Source organism: Sminthopsis crassicaudata, chromosome 2 (genome assembly GCF_048593235.1).
Source record: "Sminthopsis crassicaudata isolate SCR6 chromosome 2, ASM4859323v1, whole genome shotgun sequence".
Lineage (NCBI taxonomy): Eukaryota > Metazoa > Chordata > Mammalia > Dasyuromorphia > Dasyuridae > Sminthopsis > Sminthopsis crassicaudata.
Window position 1 is genome coordinate 148634919 of NC_133618.1, and position 19162 is coordinate 148654080.

Below are 19162 nucleotides of genomic sequence, written 5' to 3' on the forward strand. Positions count from 1 at the left end.
CTCTTTCTCCCATAAACTACTTAGCATACTTTTTCCCCCCCTGAGGTTGGGGTTAGGTGACTTGCCCAGGGTCACACAGCTAGGAAGTGTTAAGTGTCTGAGACCAGATTTGAACTCGGGTCCTCCTGAATTCAGGGCTGGTGCGCTAGCCACTGCACCACCTAGCTGCCCCTAGCATACATTTTTAATGTACTTAACTATATTAATGTTATATTTCCCCAGTAAAATGAGGGCAGGGTCTATTTTGCTATTGTCATTTTATCTCCAACACTTAAATTGTGGAGAAGTACATTTAGTCAGGCTTGACATAAGAAAAAAATTTTAATAATTAGAGCTATCCCAAAGTGCCACAGACTACCCCTTCCTCACCGTCTCCCCTTCCCCCCAGAAAATTATGTTTGCCTCCCTCTCCTGCTGTCTTCAAGAAGAAGCAGACTGACCATTTTTCAAAGGTGTAGAAAAGATACTTGTCCAGATTTGGGTTAGACTAGATGGTCTCTAAGATCCCTTTCAGCTCTGGCATTCTTTGATTCAATTCAATAGCCAGTAACAGAATTTAGTGGAAAGAGTTTTTAGGTCTTTATGAATGCAACAGAAAAGGATTCCTGGACTTCCATTTTTTCATCTCTAAAATGAGGCAAAGGGGTCAGCTGATAGTAACAGCTCCCATTTACATGTTTTGTGGTTTACAAAGCACTTTTTTTGCACACTAATTCTGTAAGGTTGGTTTTGCAATTTTTACTAACCCCACAAGGGGCTCTGAGCCATAAAGAAATTTGTCCAGAGTCACACTGGATCTGGAGTAGGCTCCAAGCCAAGCTTTCATGACTCCACATTCTGCCTCTCTGACATGAAGCTCAAGAACATCCCAGCTCTAATATTGTAGGTATCTATTCAGGAGCATCTCAGATTAGGATGTCACAATTTTATAGGATTATGAACTCTAGAGGTGAAAGAGACTGCAGAAGATCATCTGTCTAAACTCAGGAAGCTGAGGATTAGAGACCTTTGGTCCAAGATCAGAGTTAACAGGCCGAGGTATTGAAGAGCTGGAGGCAGTAGAGGATGGGGAATGATGGGAGGGCAGCACGCTCACCTGGGCAAGGAAGCTGGGGTAGTCAATCTTCTCAATCCCGCTGCTTCTGAAGGCCTCCAAATCTCTCTTTGCGGCTTCATTGAGAAGGTCCAGATCTTTCATATTAACTCTAAATTTTCTCACCTCCTCTTGCAATCGGGCAGTATACTAAGAAAAGGAAAAACAGGCATGGAGAGCCTATAGGTAACCAGGGAAAGGAATATCCCCTCTGATCTCCTCTTCCATCACTCCCAGTTTGCCCACATATCCAATACCCTTGGATCATGTGCCCCATCTATAGTGGTGTCCCAACAGTATCCCATACATCTCTCTTTCTTCTCTTTTCTAGAATTAAATACAGGCTCTAATTTTTATTTATTTATTTATGAGACAATCAAAGTTAACCAATACAGTAAGTATCTGAGGCTGGATTTGAACTCAGGATCTCCTGATTCCAGAGCTGATATTCTATCCAAATGCAACCTAACTGATTTTTAAAGACCTTTCCAACCTCCAATTCTTAGTTCATTATATACCACATTCCTTCATTCATGACACAGTCCAATGAAACTGTTGTTCACAAAGTTCTGGAACCCTCCCCTCCCCACCTCTGCCTCTCAGAATTCCTAGTTGCTACCAAACTTTAGCTCAAAAGTCACCTCCTACATGAGGCTTCTTTTGATCCTGGTAATTGTTATCTACATCTGAATTACCTTTTCTTTGTTTTATGCATGTTTCTATGTAAACATGTTGTTTTCCCAATAAAATGTAAGCTCCCTGAGGTTAGGAATGATTTCATTTTTATCTTTATAACCCTTTGCTTAGCATAGACCTGGCATATAGTATGTGCTTACTAAATATTGGGGAATTAATTGATTTTCCTTCTCTTTCTTTCTCAGGCTCCTAATTAGCTTCTGAAAGTTTTTTACTTTCAGTCAGTCTCTTCTCTAAGATTGAGTTTCCTCTTATTATAGAAATAGGGGGCTAGATCAGATGATTTCTTAGATACCTCCCAATTCTAATAGTCTATAAAACTATGACATGCATACAAAGACATCAGTTACTGAAATACTAAAGATTACTAAACTTGGAGTAAAAGATCTGAATTCAAATTTTGTCACTACTGTCTGACCTTAGACAAGAGGTCATTGAATCTTTCTCAGCCTCAATTTCCTCCTCCTGTGTCATAATTGCAAAAACAATGGATTAGAAGTCAGAGAACCTGGTGTCAAATTATAGCTTGGACACTTGCTATCTGTGTGATTTTAAACAAGTGATAGGACTTCTCTGGGTCTCAATTACCTCATCTATAAAAAAGAAGAATCAAAATAATTAACCCCTAAGTTTCTTTTCGGCTCTAATTCTATAATCCTATGACATAAATTGAATGATCTTAAGAAAGTTTAGGAGGAAAAAAACTTAGTAAGTCACAAGAAGCAGCTATTGTAGGACAGCAATAATTAGCAGAAAATTATTTTTTAAGTAAATCAAAAAGGTCTAAGGTACCACTTCACACCTTTCAGATTGGTTAATTAATGATAGAAAAGGAAAATGATAAATATTGAAGAAGATGTGGGAAAATTGGAACACTAATGCATTGTTGGTGGAGTTGTGAACTAATATAACTCTTCTGCAGAGTAATTTAGAATTATGCCTAAAAGGCTGTGTGTACTCTTTGATCTAGCAACAGAACTACTAGGTTTATATCCCAAAAAGATCATAAAAAAGGGAAAAGGACCCACATGTACAAAAAATGTTTGCAACAGTTCTTTTTGTGGTGACAAATAATTAGAAATTAAATGAATTCCCAGAAATTAAGGAATGTCTGGACAAGTTATGTTATATGAATAGCAGGTGGATTTCAGAAAAACCTGGAAAGACTTACAAGAACTGATACAAAGTGAACATAATCAAGAGAACATTGTACCCAGTAACAGCAACATTGTATAATGATCAATTATGATAAATTTAGCTCTTTTCAGCAATTGCATAATCCGAGACAATTCCAAAAGACCCATAATGAAGAATACTATCTACTTCTAGAGGAAAAAATTATGAAGTCTGAATGCATATCAAAACATACTATTTTCACTTTTTTGTTGTTTTTTTTTCTCATGGTTTTTCCCTTTTCTGATTTTTCTTTTGAGGGAGAAGAGGAGGAAGAAGAGGAGGAAGGAAAGGAGAAGAAAGAGGAGGAAAATGAGAGGAGGAGGAGGAGGAAAAAAGAGGAAAAAAGAAGAGGAAGAAGAGGAGAATTGACTGTTGCATAGCACTTTGAGGTTTACAAAATTCTTTACATATCTCACCACCCATTTGAACTTCAAAATTACCCTGTGAGGTAAAATACCATAGGTGTTAACACCCCCACATTACAGATGAAGTAACTAAAGCTCAGAGAAGATAAGAAAGTGTTTATATCCCAGTGAATAAGCATTTAGTAGTAGTAGTAATAATAATAACTAACATTTATTTAGTGTTTTATGACTCACAAGGCACTTTACATGTTAATTAAATTTTATGGAAACATATAATCTAAGAACTGGGAGGAGCTAGCCTAAATCTCTCAGTTAACAGATGGAGAACAGAGGTCTTGTTGTTGTTTAGCTGCTCGTACTCCAATGTCATCATCCATGGGGCTTTCTTGGCAAAGATTCTGGAACAGTTTGCATTTTGAATTAAGGCAAACAATGTTAAGTAACTGGCCCATAATCACACAGCTAGGAAGTGATTGAACTCAGGTCTTCCTAAGTCAGGGTCCAGACCTTTCTGTACTGAGCCACTAAGCTGGGAAGAACTAGCCTAAATCTTTCAGTTAATAGGTGAAGAACAGAGGCCTAGAGGGGTTAAGTAATTTGCCTAATATCACACAGTCAGAGTAGGGAAGGAAAAAGAATTCAGAACCTCTGACTCCCACTTTGATCTTCTACAAGGACTCTCGGGGTCCCTTTCTTGAGACCTGACTAGAAGCTGGTATCTTCCTGTTCTTTGAGAGATTTTCCCCCTGAACACAGAAGGAAGCTCATAGGAAGGAAGGGCAGAGACCCCTTTGCTCTCCATTCAGCACCTGCCCCCTGCCCCCCCATGCTATTGAAGTCATATGATATGAATGCATGAAAAGACCTTAGATATAATAATAGCAAGCATTTATATAGTGCTTTAGAATTTACAAAGGGCTTTACATATATTATTTCCTTTGATCTTTAAAGATCTATTCCAATCCTCTTATTTTATAAATGAGGAAAATTAGGTTCAGAGAGAAAAAAATTGCCCTAAAACCCACAGACTGTAGTTGGCAAGAGCTGGATTAGCCTGCCTCCAACTCCAGTATTTATTCTACCACAAGACTTGCCTTTCTTATTCCAGTGCCCCTTAAGTCCCCCTCTTCTTCTAACCATGACCGACCCCTGGCTGTCCAGTCCTCATCCTAGTTGCATTGCAGCCAGGGGACTGGTAATCTTGGCCCAACTCAGATACAGGGCTGAATTCAGAGAGATCTTCTCTGAATGGGGCCCCATTACTGCCCCACACACAACTGCTGATTGACAGAAGTCAACACAAGCTCCAGAATAGAGGGGATCAGAATCCTGCTGTGCTAGTTTTTAGAAGTTTCTTACCTTATTGATGTCCAGGTGCTTTTCTGGATCATAGGAGCCATTAAGCTGTAGAACTTTCCAGAGAGCAGCACCTTTCTTACACTGCCTAGGAGAGCAGCAAGGAATCAGAGTGGGGTTAACCTTCACCTTGACCTCTTATCCCATTTCGTACAGCTCCCCTCCCCAGCCCTTAGAAGGCTAAAATGCTGATGGAGACACTCACTGATAGGCAGAGGGGATGCTGACGTCCTTTTTGAGACCCAGGAGGTGTGACAGGTTCATGGATGGGGGCAGGTTCCCTGGAGTGTCAGCAAACTATACATGAAGGGGAGTAAGGAATTCTAGAGTAATGAGTAAGACAGACCCCAGTTCTCCCAAGTCCGGGCCTCTTTGGACTAGTGATTGGATAACACACAGCAATGCCCTTAATCATGACCTGATTTCAAATCCTGCTTCTAACTTCTTCAACGCGTAGCTTCCCCAAGCCACAGGAAAGTCTTAGCTACACACAATGAAATTCCCACCAATTCCTGGGCTTACAAATTGGGGACAAATTGGGTATCAGACCTCTAGTCACTGTTCTCAGTTTCATGGAAGGAGTATTAGCTTATGAGTATAATGAAACCACTTCTTAACTTTGTTTTCAACAATAATATGACGAGGAGTTCACCCAGGGCCTTCTAGGATTTCTGCCCAATTCTCCTTCACTTCTACCCACTACTAAGTCTCTTTGTCTTTCCCTATCTCTACTGTTTCTGGGTTTGTTTTTCACTCTCTTCCATCCTGTATTTCTATTGGTCTCCCAGCTTGTTTCTCCTGCACCCAATCTCTGGGCCAGAAGCTTTGGAAGCCTATTCTCCATTTATCCTGTGAGACAAGGGCCAGCCCCGACCCCCAGGCCAGACCTTACCTGGTAAAGCTCTTGGCTCTCCCAGCTTCGGCACACTAGCGTCTGGATGTTGCCCCCCAGGAGGAAGGTGGCAAAGATAAGGAGGATGAAGGGTCCAGAGAAAAGGAAGCTTAAGCCTACACCCCTATGGAAAAGACAGAGCAGGGGATCAAGAGGATGCAAAAGAGGTTGGTCCTGGCTTGTCCTTCTCCTCTGGCCCAAACATGTTTCTTCCCACCCTTCCTCAGGCAACCATGGAGTTAGAAACTGCTCAGGATATTCAACTAGCCTCATGCTGATCAGGGATGACCTCCCAGCAAATTTAATTCAATCCACCCAGGAGTTAGTAACTATAATGTGTTGTTTCTTTGTTTTGTTGTGGGTTTTTTTGGGGGGGGAGAAAGGATCATGTTGAGAGGTTGTGAGGAACAGGGAAGGGAAAGAATGGAGGGTCTGAAGGAGCAGGGAAGGGGGCAGCTTTTACTATTGGATAGGAGAGAAGAGCAGAGCATAGAATCGATCCATCTGTGGACTGCTGGCCCTTTACTAGCATCTGGACAGCTCCATGGGCCAGATGGGACCAAATAAATAAAAAAGACCTTAGAGACTGTACAGACCTATATAGATCTGTGTATGAGCTGCCCAACTAAGATGGTCACCAAACTCATAACAGGATCCATGCTGATGCCAGATGATCCCCTATTTCACACAGGCTAGCTTGTGGAGCAGGGAAGCTACTCCCTGGGACACAGGAGGGGCTAGCGGAGCCAGCATCCTTCCCCCCAGCCTTGCAGCCCAAATCCATGTGTTGTCTTATCCCGCCCCATTCTGGCCCATCCTTACGCCATGAGAAACTGGGCTCCAGCCTCGCCCTTGGCTTCTGTGTGGCTAGAGTCTTCTCGGGCAGATATCCCCCAAAGGCCCAAACCGAGACCCAGCAGGTTACAGATGACCACCAAAAGGACCACCGAGGACAGCACATAGCCTGCAATCCACCTACCAGAAAAGGGATGGGGACAGTCAATATCTGAGAGGTCTTAAAGAAAATGAATTTGTCCTTGTTCGTTCACAGACCATGGAGGGAGAAAAATATTGAGCAATGCCAAAGGTACAGTGCCAGAGGAAGAGGAAAAAGACTAATCCTGGATGTACATGAATAGTACATGAATGGAATTGATCCTAAACCATTGGTTACTGATTTGGAAACTAAAAAATGTAGGATTTTAGGACACAAAAGAACCTTAAAAGTCATCTAATGTTCCAACCCCCTCATCCTACAAATAAGGGAAAGTGATATATCATGTTTCAAGGACAGAGGGGAAAAATGAATAGCGCATAGGACTCATGGGGCTTGAGAAGGCTGACTGAGAGGGAAAGGGATGAATAAGTACTAGAGGGTGGGAATAGCTAAGTCTAGAATGTTAAGAGTGGACACTCAGAAATTGGAGCCCTGAGTGGGCAAAGAGTGGGTGAGGGGGCACCTATATTTTCTCTCTACTTGGTGGATCTGCCCTCCCCCAACTCACCCAATACCTGTATCTCTCATATTTCTGGATCATATGTAGGTATGGTCTGCTACTATTCTCTGCCTCTGCGAGAGCCTGCCTCCAGCGGTCAGCAGCCTCAGAGCCTGGGAAGCCTTCAGACAGGCCCCTCACTTGCTCTGGGATCTGGGTCACTTCCTCCTTCAGCTCTGCAAGGAGAGGGGTGAGATAACAATAACAAATACAGACTCACATTTCTGTTTTGCTTTAGCCCTGGAGCCTAAGTAGAAGGTATTTCTCTTTTTCATCCTCCTTATAGCATCCTGAATTTATCAAGGGAAAGCACCACCTCCCACCTTATATAAGTTTGCCAAGTACTTTCATATGCATTGTCTCACTCGGACCTGATAAAATCCCTTCATGGATGATAAGCAGGATGGACATTATCCCCTTTTTATAAATGAGGAAACCAAGGATTGGAAGGGTCATGCTTGGTGAGGTCACACACCTAATAGGGTGAAGAAGCTAGGAACAAAACCCCACAACGTTCTTTCTACCATTAGACATTATTCCACCCTTTGCTAATTCTCTCTAGAAAAATTTTTTCATAGGAGATCCTGTGGGAACTATGGCTCCATTGGCAGCTGGTCACTATGGCCTACAGAAATTCATGCGTCTCTAGGAAGGTAGGAGTAGGAGCCTTTCCAGGATCTTTTCTGGGGAAAGACAGCTCACCTTTAACTATATCTGCTGTTTCCACAGCTGTTAGAAGTGGGAGTGTATTGAAGGTGCTGTTATCCTAAAGAGGAGCAGAAGAGGAAGTCACTCCCTTTAGATCAGAGAGAATTGCTCCTGCCCCAGTTCTAAGAGTGCTGTTAGCTGAATCCAAGGACTTAAAGCATTTTGTAGAAGGTCTCATCCAAGCCTGGAGACTTCTCCCCAAAAGCAAGAAGGTAAGACTAGGAAGATTCAGAACCAAGAAAAAAAGCACAGGAATTCCATTTTCCTCGAGTCTAATCCCATTTTTCACCCCTAAGATACACACCTTCTGAACCATGTTGGAAAAATTAGCCTCTGGGACACCCTTCAACTTCTGGAGGACACCAATCACAGAAGGTACCTGAAATCAAAGTGACAGAAAATTCATAGAGGTAAATCCACTTCCCTTCCCCAAATCAACTTTGTCCTAAAAGTGTCTATGATCCTAAGGTCAAGACACTTTCCTTACATGACCTTGACTTAGATGGAAAAAAAAAAAAAAGAATTGTTAATCAAAAAAATGTTTATTTAAAACCCAATACCTAAATCCTCAGACATTATCTAGTCCAGTAGTTTTCAGAGTGTGACCTGGGGAACTCTAGGGATCCTTGGGGCTCTCTTAGGGCATCCATAAGATTAAAATTATCTTCACAATAATATTAAGACATTTTAATTTCAATTGCAGTAAATATTGGTAGTTATAATTCAAATACATAAAATCTATTGGGAGGGATCCTCATTAATTTTTAATAGTGTAAAGGGGTCCTGACACAAAAAGACTGAGATGGGCAGCTTAAATCCAACCTATGAGGCAGAACACTAGATTTGGATTTAGAAAAACTGAGTTCTGCAAATTGCGGTATAAGCAGACAAATTTCAGAAAAGCCTGGAAAGACATATATGATCTAATGCTGAGCGAAATGAGCAGAATCAGAGCACTGTACACAGTAACAGCAATACTGTACTATGTTCAACTATGACTGACTCTTCTCAGCAATGCAATGAGCCAAAACAATTCCCAAAAACTCATGATAGAAAGTACCATCCACAAAAGAGAGAGGAATATAGAGGCTGATTGCAGCTGAAAGCATACTATTTTCTTTTTTTTGTTGTTTTTTGTTTTTTCTTTTTCATGGTTTTCCCCTTTTGTACCGATTCTTCTTTCACAACATGACTAATGTGGATGTGTTTAACATGATTGTACATGTACAATCTATATCACAGTGTTTGCTTTCTTGGGGAGAGAAGGGAGAGGAGAAAAAATTATAACTCAAAATCTCACAAAAATGAATGTTGAAAACTATCTTTACTTGTAATTGGGAGAAAAAATAGTATTAAATGGGAGAGGAGAAAACTGAGTTCTGGTATTCCTCTCCTATTTATTGCTTGATAAGATTCTGGATAAGACACTTCTTTTCATCATTACTAAAAATAAGAGGCTTAGATAAATGAAGTCTATGATCACTTTTAGCTCCAAATTTTCTCCTTCAAAGATTCTAGAGCCAGGCACAGCAGAAAGCAGCAGGAAGAGATTGCCCAAAAGATAAGAATAATTAACAACTCATATTTCTATAGGATTGTAGAGGGAATTTCTCCATCCAGAATTTACCTATATCAAGGAAATCATGGGCCCAATCCCTAGCACTTTAAGGGTTATAAATCACTTTAAATATAATTTTCTCATTTGATCATCCTAATGCAATATCAAAATTATTATATCAATTTTACCAATGAGGAAACTCAGACTGAGTGAAATTAAGTGACTTTTCCAAGTGTGCACAATGAGTAAGGGTCTGAGGCAAGGATTGGAAAGTAGATAGAAACAAGGAAAGGGAGATGAACATTTGGAGGTTGACTGATTTGAGTCATTAAACCCAATCTGGAAAACAAGTGAAGGCAATGATGAAACTAGAAGACAGAGAGCAGAATTAAGTCTCTTCTCCTCAGTCCTCATTCTGGTTCCACTCAACGTCCCACCTCAATCATGAGAGTACTGAGCTGACAGCAGTCTACTCCTGCTTTTCTCACTTCACCAACTCCCCCCAACCCACCACAATGAGATCCAAGCCCCACTGCTGTGGTGCTGGCCTCGGGTAACCACCTGGCTGAAATTGGCCCCCAGTTCCAAGAGCTGGCTGTGACTCAGAACACTGGCACAGCCCTGGCACTGGGCATCCTGGAGCAGGGAAAGGAGCTGGCGCCTGTGGTTCTGCAGAGAAGAGCTCAGGGGCTCTTGGTGATTCTGTAGATAGACTGTGCTGGAGTTGAATAGCTGAAGGTGGTCCAAAGAAACTTGCAAGTCTGAAGTGGGAGGGGAAGACAATAGATTAACCCAAAGGCTCGATCTTAGAGCCCAATTAACGCATCGTCACCATCATCAGCATCATCAAATACCTGACATTTATACAACTCTTCCCAAGCTTGCTGCACAATTAATTATATTATGTGATCCTCACAACAACCCTGGGAGGTAAGTACTATTATTATCCTCATTTTACAGATGAGAAAACTGAGGCTGAGTGGTTAAGTGACTTTCCCAGGATCACACAGTTATTAACTGTCTCAATTTCAATTAGAACTCAGGACTTACAGAATCCAACACTGTGCTTCATGAACCAAAAAAAAAAAACCTCCAAAAATTTCTCATATACACCAACATACCCATATTATCCACACACATTCATATTCTCTCTCTCTCTCTCTCTCTCTCTCTCTCTCTCTCTCTCTCTCTCTCTCTCATCTCTCTCTCTCTCTCTCTCTTCTCTCTCTCTCTCTCCTTCTCTCTCTATTACTCTCTCTCTCTCTCTCTCTCTCTCTCTCTTCTCTCTCTTCTCTCTCTCTCTCCTCTCTCTCTCTCTCTCTCTCTCTCTCTCTCTCTCTCTCTCGCTCTCCTCTCTCCTCTCCTCTCTCTCTCTCTCGCTCTCGCTCTCTCTCTCTTTCTCCTCCCTCTGTTCTTCTCTCTCAATCTCTCTTATCTCTTTGTCTCTATTTTTCTGTATCTCTCAGTCTCTCTATCTCTCTGTCTTTCTATCTCTCTCAATATCTCTGTCTCTCTGTCTTTTTTATTTCTCTCAATCTCCTCAGTCTCTTTGTCTCTGTCTCTTCTTATCTCTCTTTCTCAGTTCTCTCTCTGTCTCTGTCTCTCTCTGTTTCTTTCTATCTTTCTCAGTATCTCTCTGTCTCTGTCTCTCTCGGTCTTTGTCTCTATCCCTGTCTCTCTCTCCCATTCACACACACACCCACTCTCACTTATACACTCAAGCTCGCACCCATCCACACACCCTCGCCCACACCCCAGCACACACAAACATTTATTACCTTGGCCCACTCTGTGTAGAGAGGCTAGCATGGGATACACCGTGCCCCTGAGCTGGGTATGGATGGTGCTGCCAATGTTTACACCAACATCTGGGGGCAGGAGACAACGAGCAGTTTTACAGGGAGACAGATCTCAGGGCAGAGCACCGGTAGAAGAGGAGGAAAGACCCAAAGCAGGATCCAAGGACCAAGACGCCCTCAATAGGAGTTTCAAGGGGCTTGATGTCCCCAGACAGCTGCACTGCGCTTCAGGGCTCTGAGTGTGGCAGGTTCTTGCTGGGTGCCAAGAGGCACAAAGTCCCCGGATCTAAACCCCACCTTCATGAGAGCTTCCCAAAGGTAGCCCAGGTGCTGAGGAGGCTTCTTCCCAGGGAGTTAGTTATGAGCTCAGCCTCTGAGAAGCAGCCCAGGCCTGCAGGTTCCAAGGGGTTCTAGGCCCTCAAGCCCTTACCATCCAGTTCGTCCAAGACACGGTTCTGGGGGATGGAAAACTGGTCAGCCACTGCCTGCAGCTCCTAAAGAGGCAAAGGGAAAACCAGATCCAGACTGATGCCTTTAACTCCTCCAAGAAAACCCCATCACTCCTGCTTTATCCCAGCATCTGGACTGGCCAGGAACATTGCTTTTCTCAAGGCAATTTGTCCACTGGATCTACACATAGGCACTAACTAGCTCCTAAACAGCAGCTGGTTGCCTCCCTGGCCTCCTACAACATCTGGTTGCTTCCCTGCTCACCTGCTACTGTGGCAAAAAAAAAAAAAAAAAAAAAAAAGGATTAGTGCTCACCTTGGGGACATCAGAGACTAGACCTTGGAGGGAGTTCAGCATCCCAGGCACAGCCCGGACACCAGGGCCTACCTCCTCATGTGTCCTTTGGTTGGTGATGAAAGCACAGACCACACCAGTCCTAATGCAGAAGGGAAGGGGAAAGCTGTGGTCAGTATCCACAGTGGGTTAGAGGAAGTCTCCAAGGCCCTTGCCAGGCATTAGATTTCCCTCCATTCCCCCACAAAGTGAAGTGTCCTGGGGCCTCCTAGATCTCATGGCCTCCCTCTGTCCCCCAGCCACCCTTCCCTTCCCGGGGTCCCTGAGGGAGGGTCCTTGATTACAGCAGGAGAAGAGTGATGAGCAGGAGGAAGGTCATGAGGCTGCCCCTCTCACAGGCCATAGACTTGTGCTCGACCTTGACCCGGCCCCCACAGCGCCGACGGCAGCGGCAACAACAGAAACAAAACCCGACAGTGGGCACGATTAGGAGGAAAAGGGCAGCAATCACAGCACACACCACATAGCCAGCCTCATACCGGACCACCTGGAAGGGCAATCGAGAGGAAGGGAAGATGTCAGCCAGGACCTCTCGCCCTGCCCACTCCTCCACCTTTCCCCTACACATAATTTAGTAAGGATGATAATTTCTAAGGATTAACAGACTAGCTGTGTCATCCAGGCCTCCATCCCATTCCTACCCACTCCCATATTATAACCCCACCCTTTGCTCAGCTTGGACACAGTGCTCAAATTCTGGATGAAAACTTCTGCAAAAATAATTAACAGATTAAGATAGTATCATCCTTAAACCACTCCTAATTACCCTTCCTTGGATGTTCATAATGTGGAACTTAATGGGAGACTAGGTTAAATGTGAACTGAACTCAAGACCTTTCCTGTGAGAGAGGCAATGAGAAGATCTGGATTTTAGCCTCCCTGGGTATGTCACTGAGACAGCTGGGTGGTTCAGTGGGTAGAGCACTAAACCTTACATTTCAGGAAAGCCTAAATTCAAATCCAGCCTCAGAAACTTAATAACTGTGAGCCTGGGCAAGTCACTTCATTCACTGGAAAAGGAAATATAAACTACTGCAGTATCTTTGCCAAGAAGCATCATGGATCATGGAGAATCGGATGTGACTGAATGTTGTTCAGTCACTCACTGGCTAGATAACTCTGGGCAAGTAACTTCCAATCTCTAGACCTCATCTTCTTTGCCTGTGAAATGAAGGTGTTGAACTAGATGATAATAATAAATAATAATAATAATAAAGCTACATTTATTATAGTACTTCAAGGTTTGCAAAGTGCTTTTCAAATAGTAGTGAGTCAATAAACATTTATTAAGTGCCCTCTATATGCCAGGAGGGCAGCTAAGTAGCACAGTGATAGAGCACGGAGCTTGGAATCAAGAAGACTCATCCTCATGAGTTCAAGTCTGGCCTTGGACAAGTGTCCAAGCTGTGTGACTCTGGGCAAGTCACTCAACCCATATTGGCTCTGTTCCCTCCTCTAACGGGAGAGCAACCTGCAAACAAGCTATATACAGGATAAATAGGAAATAATCAACAGAGAGAAAGCACTAGAATTGAGGGATTTGAGAGAGTCTGAGGCTCCCAATAGAAAATGGGGCTCTACCTGGAATTTGAAGAAAGACAGGGAATCCAAGAAGTAGACACGTGAAAGAGGAACATTCTAAGCATTCTAGCAACAGCCAGTGGAAACGCCTGGAGTTAAGAGATATAGGATCTGGTTGGAGGAATAGCAAGGAGGCCAATGTCGCTTGATCACAGTGTACAGGGGAAGGGAGTTGTGAGAAGACTGGAAAAGGGGAGGGAGGCTTGGAACACTGAGAAGAAAGTTGCATAATGGATCCTGGAGGTGATAGGGAACCATAAAATTTATTGAATGGGAGAGTGATGTGGTCAGACCTACACTTTAGGAAAATCACTTTGGTGGCTGAGTAGAAGTAGATTGCAGGCCAGAGACACTAGAAACAGTCTGTGCAACCAGCAGATTTTTGTATTAGTCCAGGTGTGAGATGAGGTCCTGTGCCAGGAGATGATGGTGTCAGAGGAGAGAAAGGGGGTGTACTTCAGGGATGTTTTGAAATTTGTTTTTTCCTTAATAGTATTTTTTTTTCCAATTACACGTAAAGCTTATTTGCAACACTCATTTTCATTAGATTTTGAGTTTTGAAGTTTTATCCTCACTACCACCCTTCGAGCTAAGTGCTAAAAGTATGCCCCTTTTACAGAATGAGGAATCTGAGACAAACAGAGGGTAAGTGACTCGCCTAGAGGCAAACTAGCAAGAACTCAAGCCTTCTGAGTCCAGATCCAGCACACTAACCACTGTAGCACCTAGCTGGATAGCTGATCTTTGCTTTAATATTTTGAGGTTTGAAAGTGATTTACACACAATCTTTTGTTTGATTCACTCTCTTATGAGATAGGTGCTATAGGAACTAGTGGGATTTAATTTAGAAATAAGGAGACCAAGGCTTGTCCCTGATTACACAGCTAGTAGGCCTGTGGGAGATGAGATTCAAAACCAAACCTCTCCTGTTCCCAAGTCCAGCCTCTTTTCACAGTAGCATCCATCCAGACTCACAAATCTGGCCTTGGACACGTCCCAGCTGTGTGACTCTGGGCAAGTCACTTAACCCAGTTTGACTCTGCTTCCTGGCTCTGAAAGTTTCCTTCTAGTTCCAGCATCCCATGATTCTATAAAATTCTATCCCCTCACCCCACTCTGTCCCTGCCACTATCCCCACTAAAACACCCTGGTGTCTTAATACTCACATCTGAGGTTCTGACGGAAGAGGGTTCATTCAGTGCCACTCGAACCAACCCTACAAAAAAGGGAGAGAGGTCACCATCATCCCCATCACCTCATCTTGCCTCCTTGCCTTCCTAACCCCTACCCTGATTCCAGTAGCCAACCGAGAGTCATAATAGAGATATTTCATATCTTTGAATGAACATGAGCTTTGGGGATTCAGGCGGGAGGGTGCTGGGAACTCCTCCTCCATACACACCCTATAAGCCATGGAAAGGACACCTTGCCCCATAAGGTCCTGTCCAGACCTGCTACAGGGAGCTGGGCTTGAAGAGGGAGTGGGGGAGGTAAAACTCAAGGGAGCACACTCCAAGAGTTACCCACACCCTATTCTTCCAGCATCTTACTCCCCAACCCCACCCAGGCCGCCCCAATCTGGGTGCTGGGCCAGATGCCATTCACTAGTGGCCCGGGACCCACAATTCCCGATTCTCAGAGGCTCTGCCACACAGGGGCACCATGGCTACTGGGTGCAAAGGTGAGAGAGATGCAGGCTCCAGAACAAGGGGCCCAGCTCGGTTTGACATTTCTTCCCTTCCACCCAAAAAGAAAGAACAGAAGGGGCGAGGGCAGCCCGGCCCTGAGACTACAGCCCTGAAACTCTTCCCTCTGCCTCCTACTACCTCTCCTGCCCGCTCCTCCACCTGACACTGTCCCCCCCCACCTTAAAGGCTTTCCCAGACATCTCCTGACACTCCCTCTGCCAGCGAGACCACTGTCCTACTTCTACTAGGAATGCAGCCAATCCGGGAAAGGGGAGCCATTGGGAGCTTTCTCCCTGCTGGCTCCAGGGCCCGAGCGGTCTGGGTCCCTCTTGTCCTGGGCTGGCACATGAGAAGAGTTAGAATAGACCCCAGTAGAAAATGAGTAGCCCCGTGGGTAAAGGGAGTAACAAGACTCTGCCGGCCAGAGGTACATATCCCCTGTCCCCTGAATCCCCATCCTCACCTTCTGGGAAGGGGTTGAGCTGCACCACATCCAGGAAGCCCCGAACCATCCTATAGAGGGGATCCAGGGACTCAGGCGGCCGGGCCTGAGGATCCAGCCAGCGACCTTTGCCCAGCCCGGTAAAATGCAGTCTCTCCGCCTGGCCCTGTGGCCCACAGTACTGGGAAGTCGCCTGGCCCCTGCAGAGGGCCAGCTCTAGCTCCAGCAGAAGGACCAGAGGGCCCAGGCTTCCCAGGAGCCTCATCTGGAAAGGGACCCCGAGTCCTAGAGAGAGACAGCAGGAGTTGGGGCAGGGGGGCGTTCCGACAGCTCTGTGTGCAAGCAAGGAGGAGAGGGCAGGACATACATCCTTCTCTCTAGTCCTCCGCTCACTGGGGTTTCTAAAACCGGCCCAACAGGTTTGCTGCTTCCAGATCTGGCTCCCTTCAGTGCCCGAGGACCGGGAAGGGAACAGGCACTCGGGAGGGGGAGGAGGGGGAGTTCTAGGTGCCGCCCTCTAAACTAAGGGAAGGTAGCACTGGATGAAGCTCATGGCAGTTCTAAATCTTACCTCCCTCCTAGAATGGGTGACTCACACTCCCCCCAACCATGCAAGGCTTCCAAGAAGGATTCTCTCTGGGGAGAGAAGGTAAGGGTATAGGTGGGCCCTCACCTAATTCCCAGAGATAAAGGCTCACAATCCTTATCCCTCCTTCTCTTCCCCAAGAGGCCTCCAGCAAGGAGAGTGAGGTGAGGGAGAAGTAATAACGGGTTCTGTCGGGAAATGAGAACTCATGAGAAGGGGTGACAGAGATGGGAATCAGGGCCCCGAGGAAGATAAAAGGAAATCTATCAGCGGGCAGGGGCAGGGTAGGAAGGTCAGCAGGCCAGGATAGGAATCTCACATGAGTAGCGGATACCCTGAGGAAGAGAGAACTCGGCATTTCTGGGAAGAGGTGGGAAGAAAGCTCTCAGGAAATCCCAGAATATTAAAGCTGGAATAGACCTCCAAGATCTTTTTTTTTTATTATTATTAAAGCTTTTTATTTTCAAAACATAACCTTTGCAAAACCTTGTGTTTCAATTCCCCCCCTTTCCTCACCCCTTCCCCTAGATAGCAAGTATATCCAATATATGTTAAACATGGTAGAAATATATATTAAAACCAATATATGAATACATATTTATATAATTATCTTGCTGTACAAATAAAATAAAATCAAACAGGAAGATAAATGAAGAAGAAAACAAAATGCAAGCAAACAACAACAAAAAGAGTAAAAATGCTAGATTGTAAACCACACAGTTCCCACAGTCCTCTCTCTGGGTTCAGAGAGCTCTCTTCATCACTAAGATCATTGGAACTGGTCTGCATCATCTTAATGTTGAAGAGAGCCATGTCCATCAGAATTAAAACCTCCAAACCACCAAGATCTAGCCCACATAGTGAAGCAGGATGCTCACGCTAGTGGAAAGAGCCCACATCTGGATTCTGAAGAGCCTGTGTATGACCTTCATCAAACTATCTCAATCTCCCTCCATTTCTTCATCCATAACATGAAAGCTAGAGAGATAATGCCTTCTATGTCCAAATTCTATGAATTCTTTCATTTTACTGAGGAGAAAATTAAGCATCGTACAATAGTATAATATTTGGAATCCAAGGATGAGGTAACATTTTTGTCCTGAGGTTTCTTCATCTGTTAAAAAACATAGTTGAACCAGATGATCATTTGTTGTTTATTCGTGCCTAATGCTTTGTGACCCCATTTGAGGTCTTCTTAGCAAAGATACTGGTTTGTCATTTTCTTATCTAGCTTATTTTACAGATGAGGAAATTGAGGCAATACACAGCTAGGAAGTGTCTGAGGCTGGATTTGAAGTCAGGAAGCTGTCTTATTGATTCCAAATTCAGAACTTTATTCACTTCTAGCTGCCCCATGGTCATTTAAGTTCCTTCAAATTGTTAATTCTATGAGACTAATAGGAAGGAATTTCTGCCCACTCTGGGGGGTGAAGGGGAGGAAGACATTGCCAGAAGGAAAGAAAGAAAGATTCTGTAAGTGCATGTTTGTCTCTAGATTTATTTTTAAAATGTCTTATTAATGTCATCAGTCATTCCTCTACATAGGCACCCTCCCCCATCCCATGAATTGAATCCTCCCTTGTAGCTAGAAAAAACAGTAAAGCAAAGAACAGTTTCCCCCTTGTCCTTTCGTGCTTGGGGCAGGCTATGATCTCAGAACCTCAGTCTGAGATGGGAAGGATGGAAAAAGGGGAGGAGATAAGAAAGGAGAGGAAGTCCTTCAATTGGTTTTGGAAAATGAGGGAAATGTCCTTTGCTGTAAACAGAAGGGAAGGATTCCTTGGTCGTTAGTGGACTGTGGAAAAAAGCTAGAGCTGAGTAGAAAAGCAGAAGTAGATGATTTCCTAAGCCAGGATGACAATAGTTCACCATCCCCCTCTCCCATCAGTCAATTTTAAGCACCTACAATGTGCCAAATATTATTCCAATACTGAAGATACAAAGAAAGGCGAAGGACAATCCCTATCTTTGAACAATCCAACTCACAATCTGATAGGAGAGACCACATATAGCAACTGTGCACAAATAAACTATAAATAGGATAAATAGAAAATAAAGCAGAGTCCAAGGCAATCCTAGTACACTGGATAGAAAACACCATCTGCATCCAGAAAAAGAACTATGGAGAATGAATATAAATCAACACATGCTATGCTTACTTCTTTTTTCTGACTTTTTCTTTCCTCCCATGGTTTTCCTCTTTTGTCCTGATTTTTCTCTCCCATCATGATTCATAAAGAAATGTTTATTTAAAAATAAATAAATAAATAAAAATAGAATGGAGAAAAAAAGAAATTAAGCAAAAAGAAGACTCAGAATGAAGAAGGATTGGGAAAATCTCCTCGGTCAGCTCCTTGCCCTCCTGCCCCAGTCTCTGGCCCTGTTCTAGTCTTATAAAAGTCCAGCTAAATTTCCTCCCTCTTTTCTTTTAGATCATGGGCATTAGGAACCATAATGAGCTATTCTTGGTAGCTAATCAGTACAACCATAGATTTTTGGAGCAGAAAGGAATGTTAGGATCCAACAATTCTCATTTCACAGATGAAGAAAATGAGACCCGAGGAGAGAAAAATGATTTTTCAAAGACATAACTAGTCAGTGAATGACACAACCTGGATCTCCTGACCCTCAAAATGATGTCTTTTACATTGAATCACACTTGTCCTAAAAGTCTCTTCCAAAACTTCAGCAGGCACACAGGAAAAAGGTTTTCTCAATCTCTGCACCTCACTTCCACTTCATCCTTTTGAGACTAAAGATCCTGAGAGCCAGTCCTTATTTCCTTCCCCAACATTCACATTCCCCACTATATGCCCACACCTGTTGACATATAGATAAACACTGACTATGTTGTTTGGACCCAGCAGTTCCACATCACAGTCCCCACCCTGTTTATGTCCTTGTCTTATATTTGTATCTAAA

The 19162-nt window shown here is 43.7% G+C and overlaps 1 protein-coding gene across 3 annotated transcripts in view; it reads right to left on the reverse strand.

Moving 5' to 3' along the window:
* Nucleotides 1-19162, reverse strand: part of PROM2 (prominin 2) — a 57691-nt gene that overhangs the window by 11176 nt on the left and 27353 nt on the right. For 2 of the 3 annotated variants that reach the window (XM_074287625.1, XM_074287627.1), the window contains exons 2-16: nucleotides 15676-15939; nucleotides 14691-14740; nucleotides 12228-12430; nucleotides 11905-12025; nucleotides 11570-11633; nucleotides 11119-11208; nucleotides 9902-10101; nucleotides 8087-8161; nucleotides 7777-7840; nucleotides 7091-7250; nucleotides 6401-6553; nucleotides 5579-5702; nucleotides 4892-4983; nucleotides 4690-4774; nucleotides 1097-1243 (exon numbers count right to left, since the gene is read on the reverse strand). In XM_074287625.1, the coding sequence (XP_074143726.1) occupies nucleotides 1097-1243; nucleotides 4690-4774; nucleotides 4892-4983; nucleotides 5579-5702; nucleotides 6401-6553; nucleotides 7091-7250; nucleotides 7777-7840; nucleotides 8087-8161; nucleotides 9902-10101; nucleotides 11119-11208; nucleotides 11570-11633; nucleotides 11905-12025; nucleotides 12228-12430; nucleotides 14691-14740; nucleotides 15676-15919 (1872 nt within the window). In that variant the 5' untranslated portion in view covers nucleotides 15920-15939. Of the gene's footprint in view, nucleotides 1-1096; nucleotides 1244-4689; nucleotides 4775-4891; nucleotides 4984-5578; nucleotides 5703-6400; nucleotides 6554-7090; nucleotides 7251-7776; nucleotides 7841-8086; nucleotides 8162-9901; nucleotides 10102-11118; nucleotides 11209-11569; nucleotides 11634-11904; nucleotides 12026-12227; nucleotides 12431-14690; nucleotides 14741-15675; nucleotides 15940-16021; nucleotides 16072-19162 lie in introns of those variants that run through there. The other variant, XM_074287626.1, reaches the window with a different exon arrangement.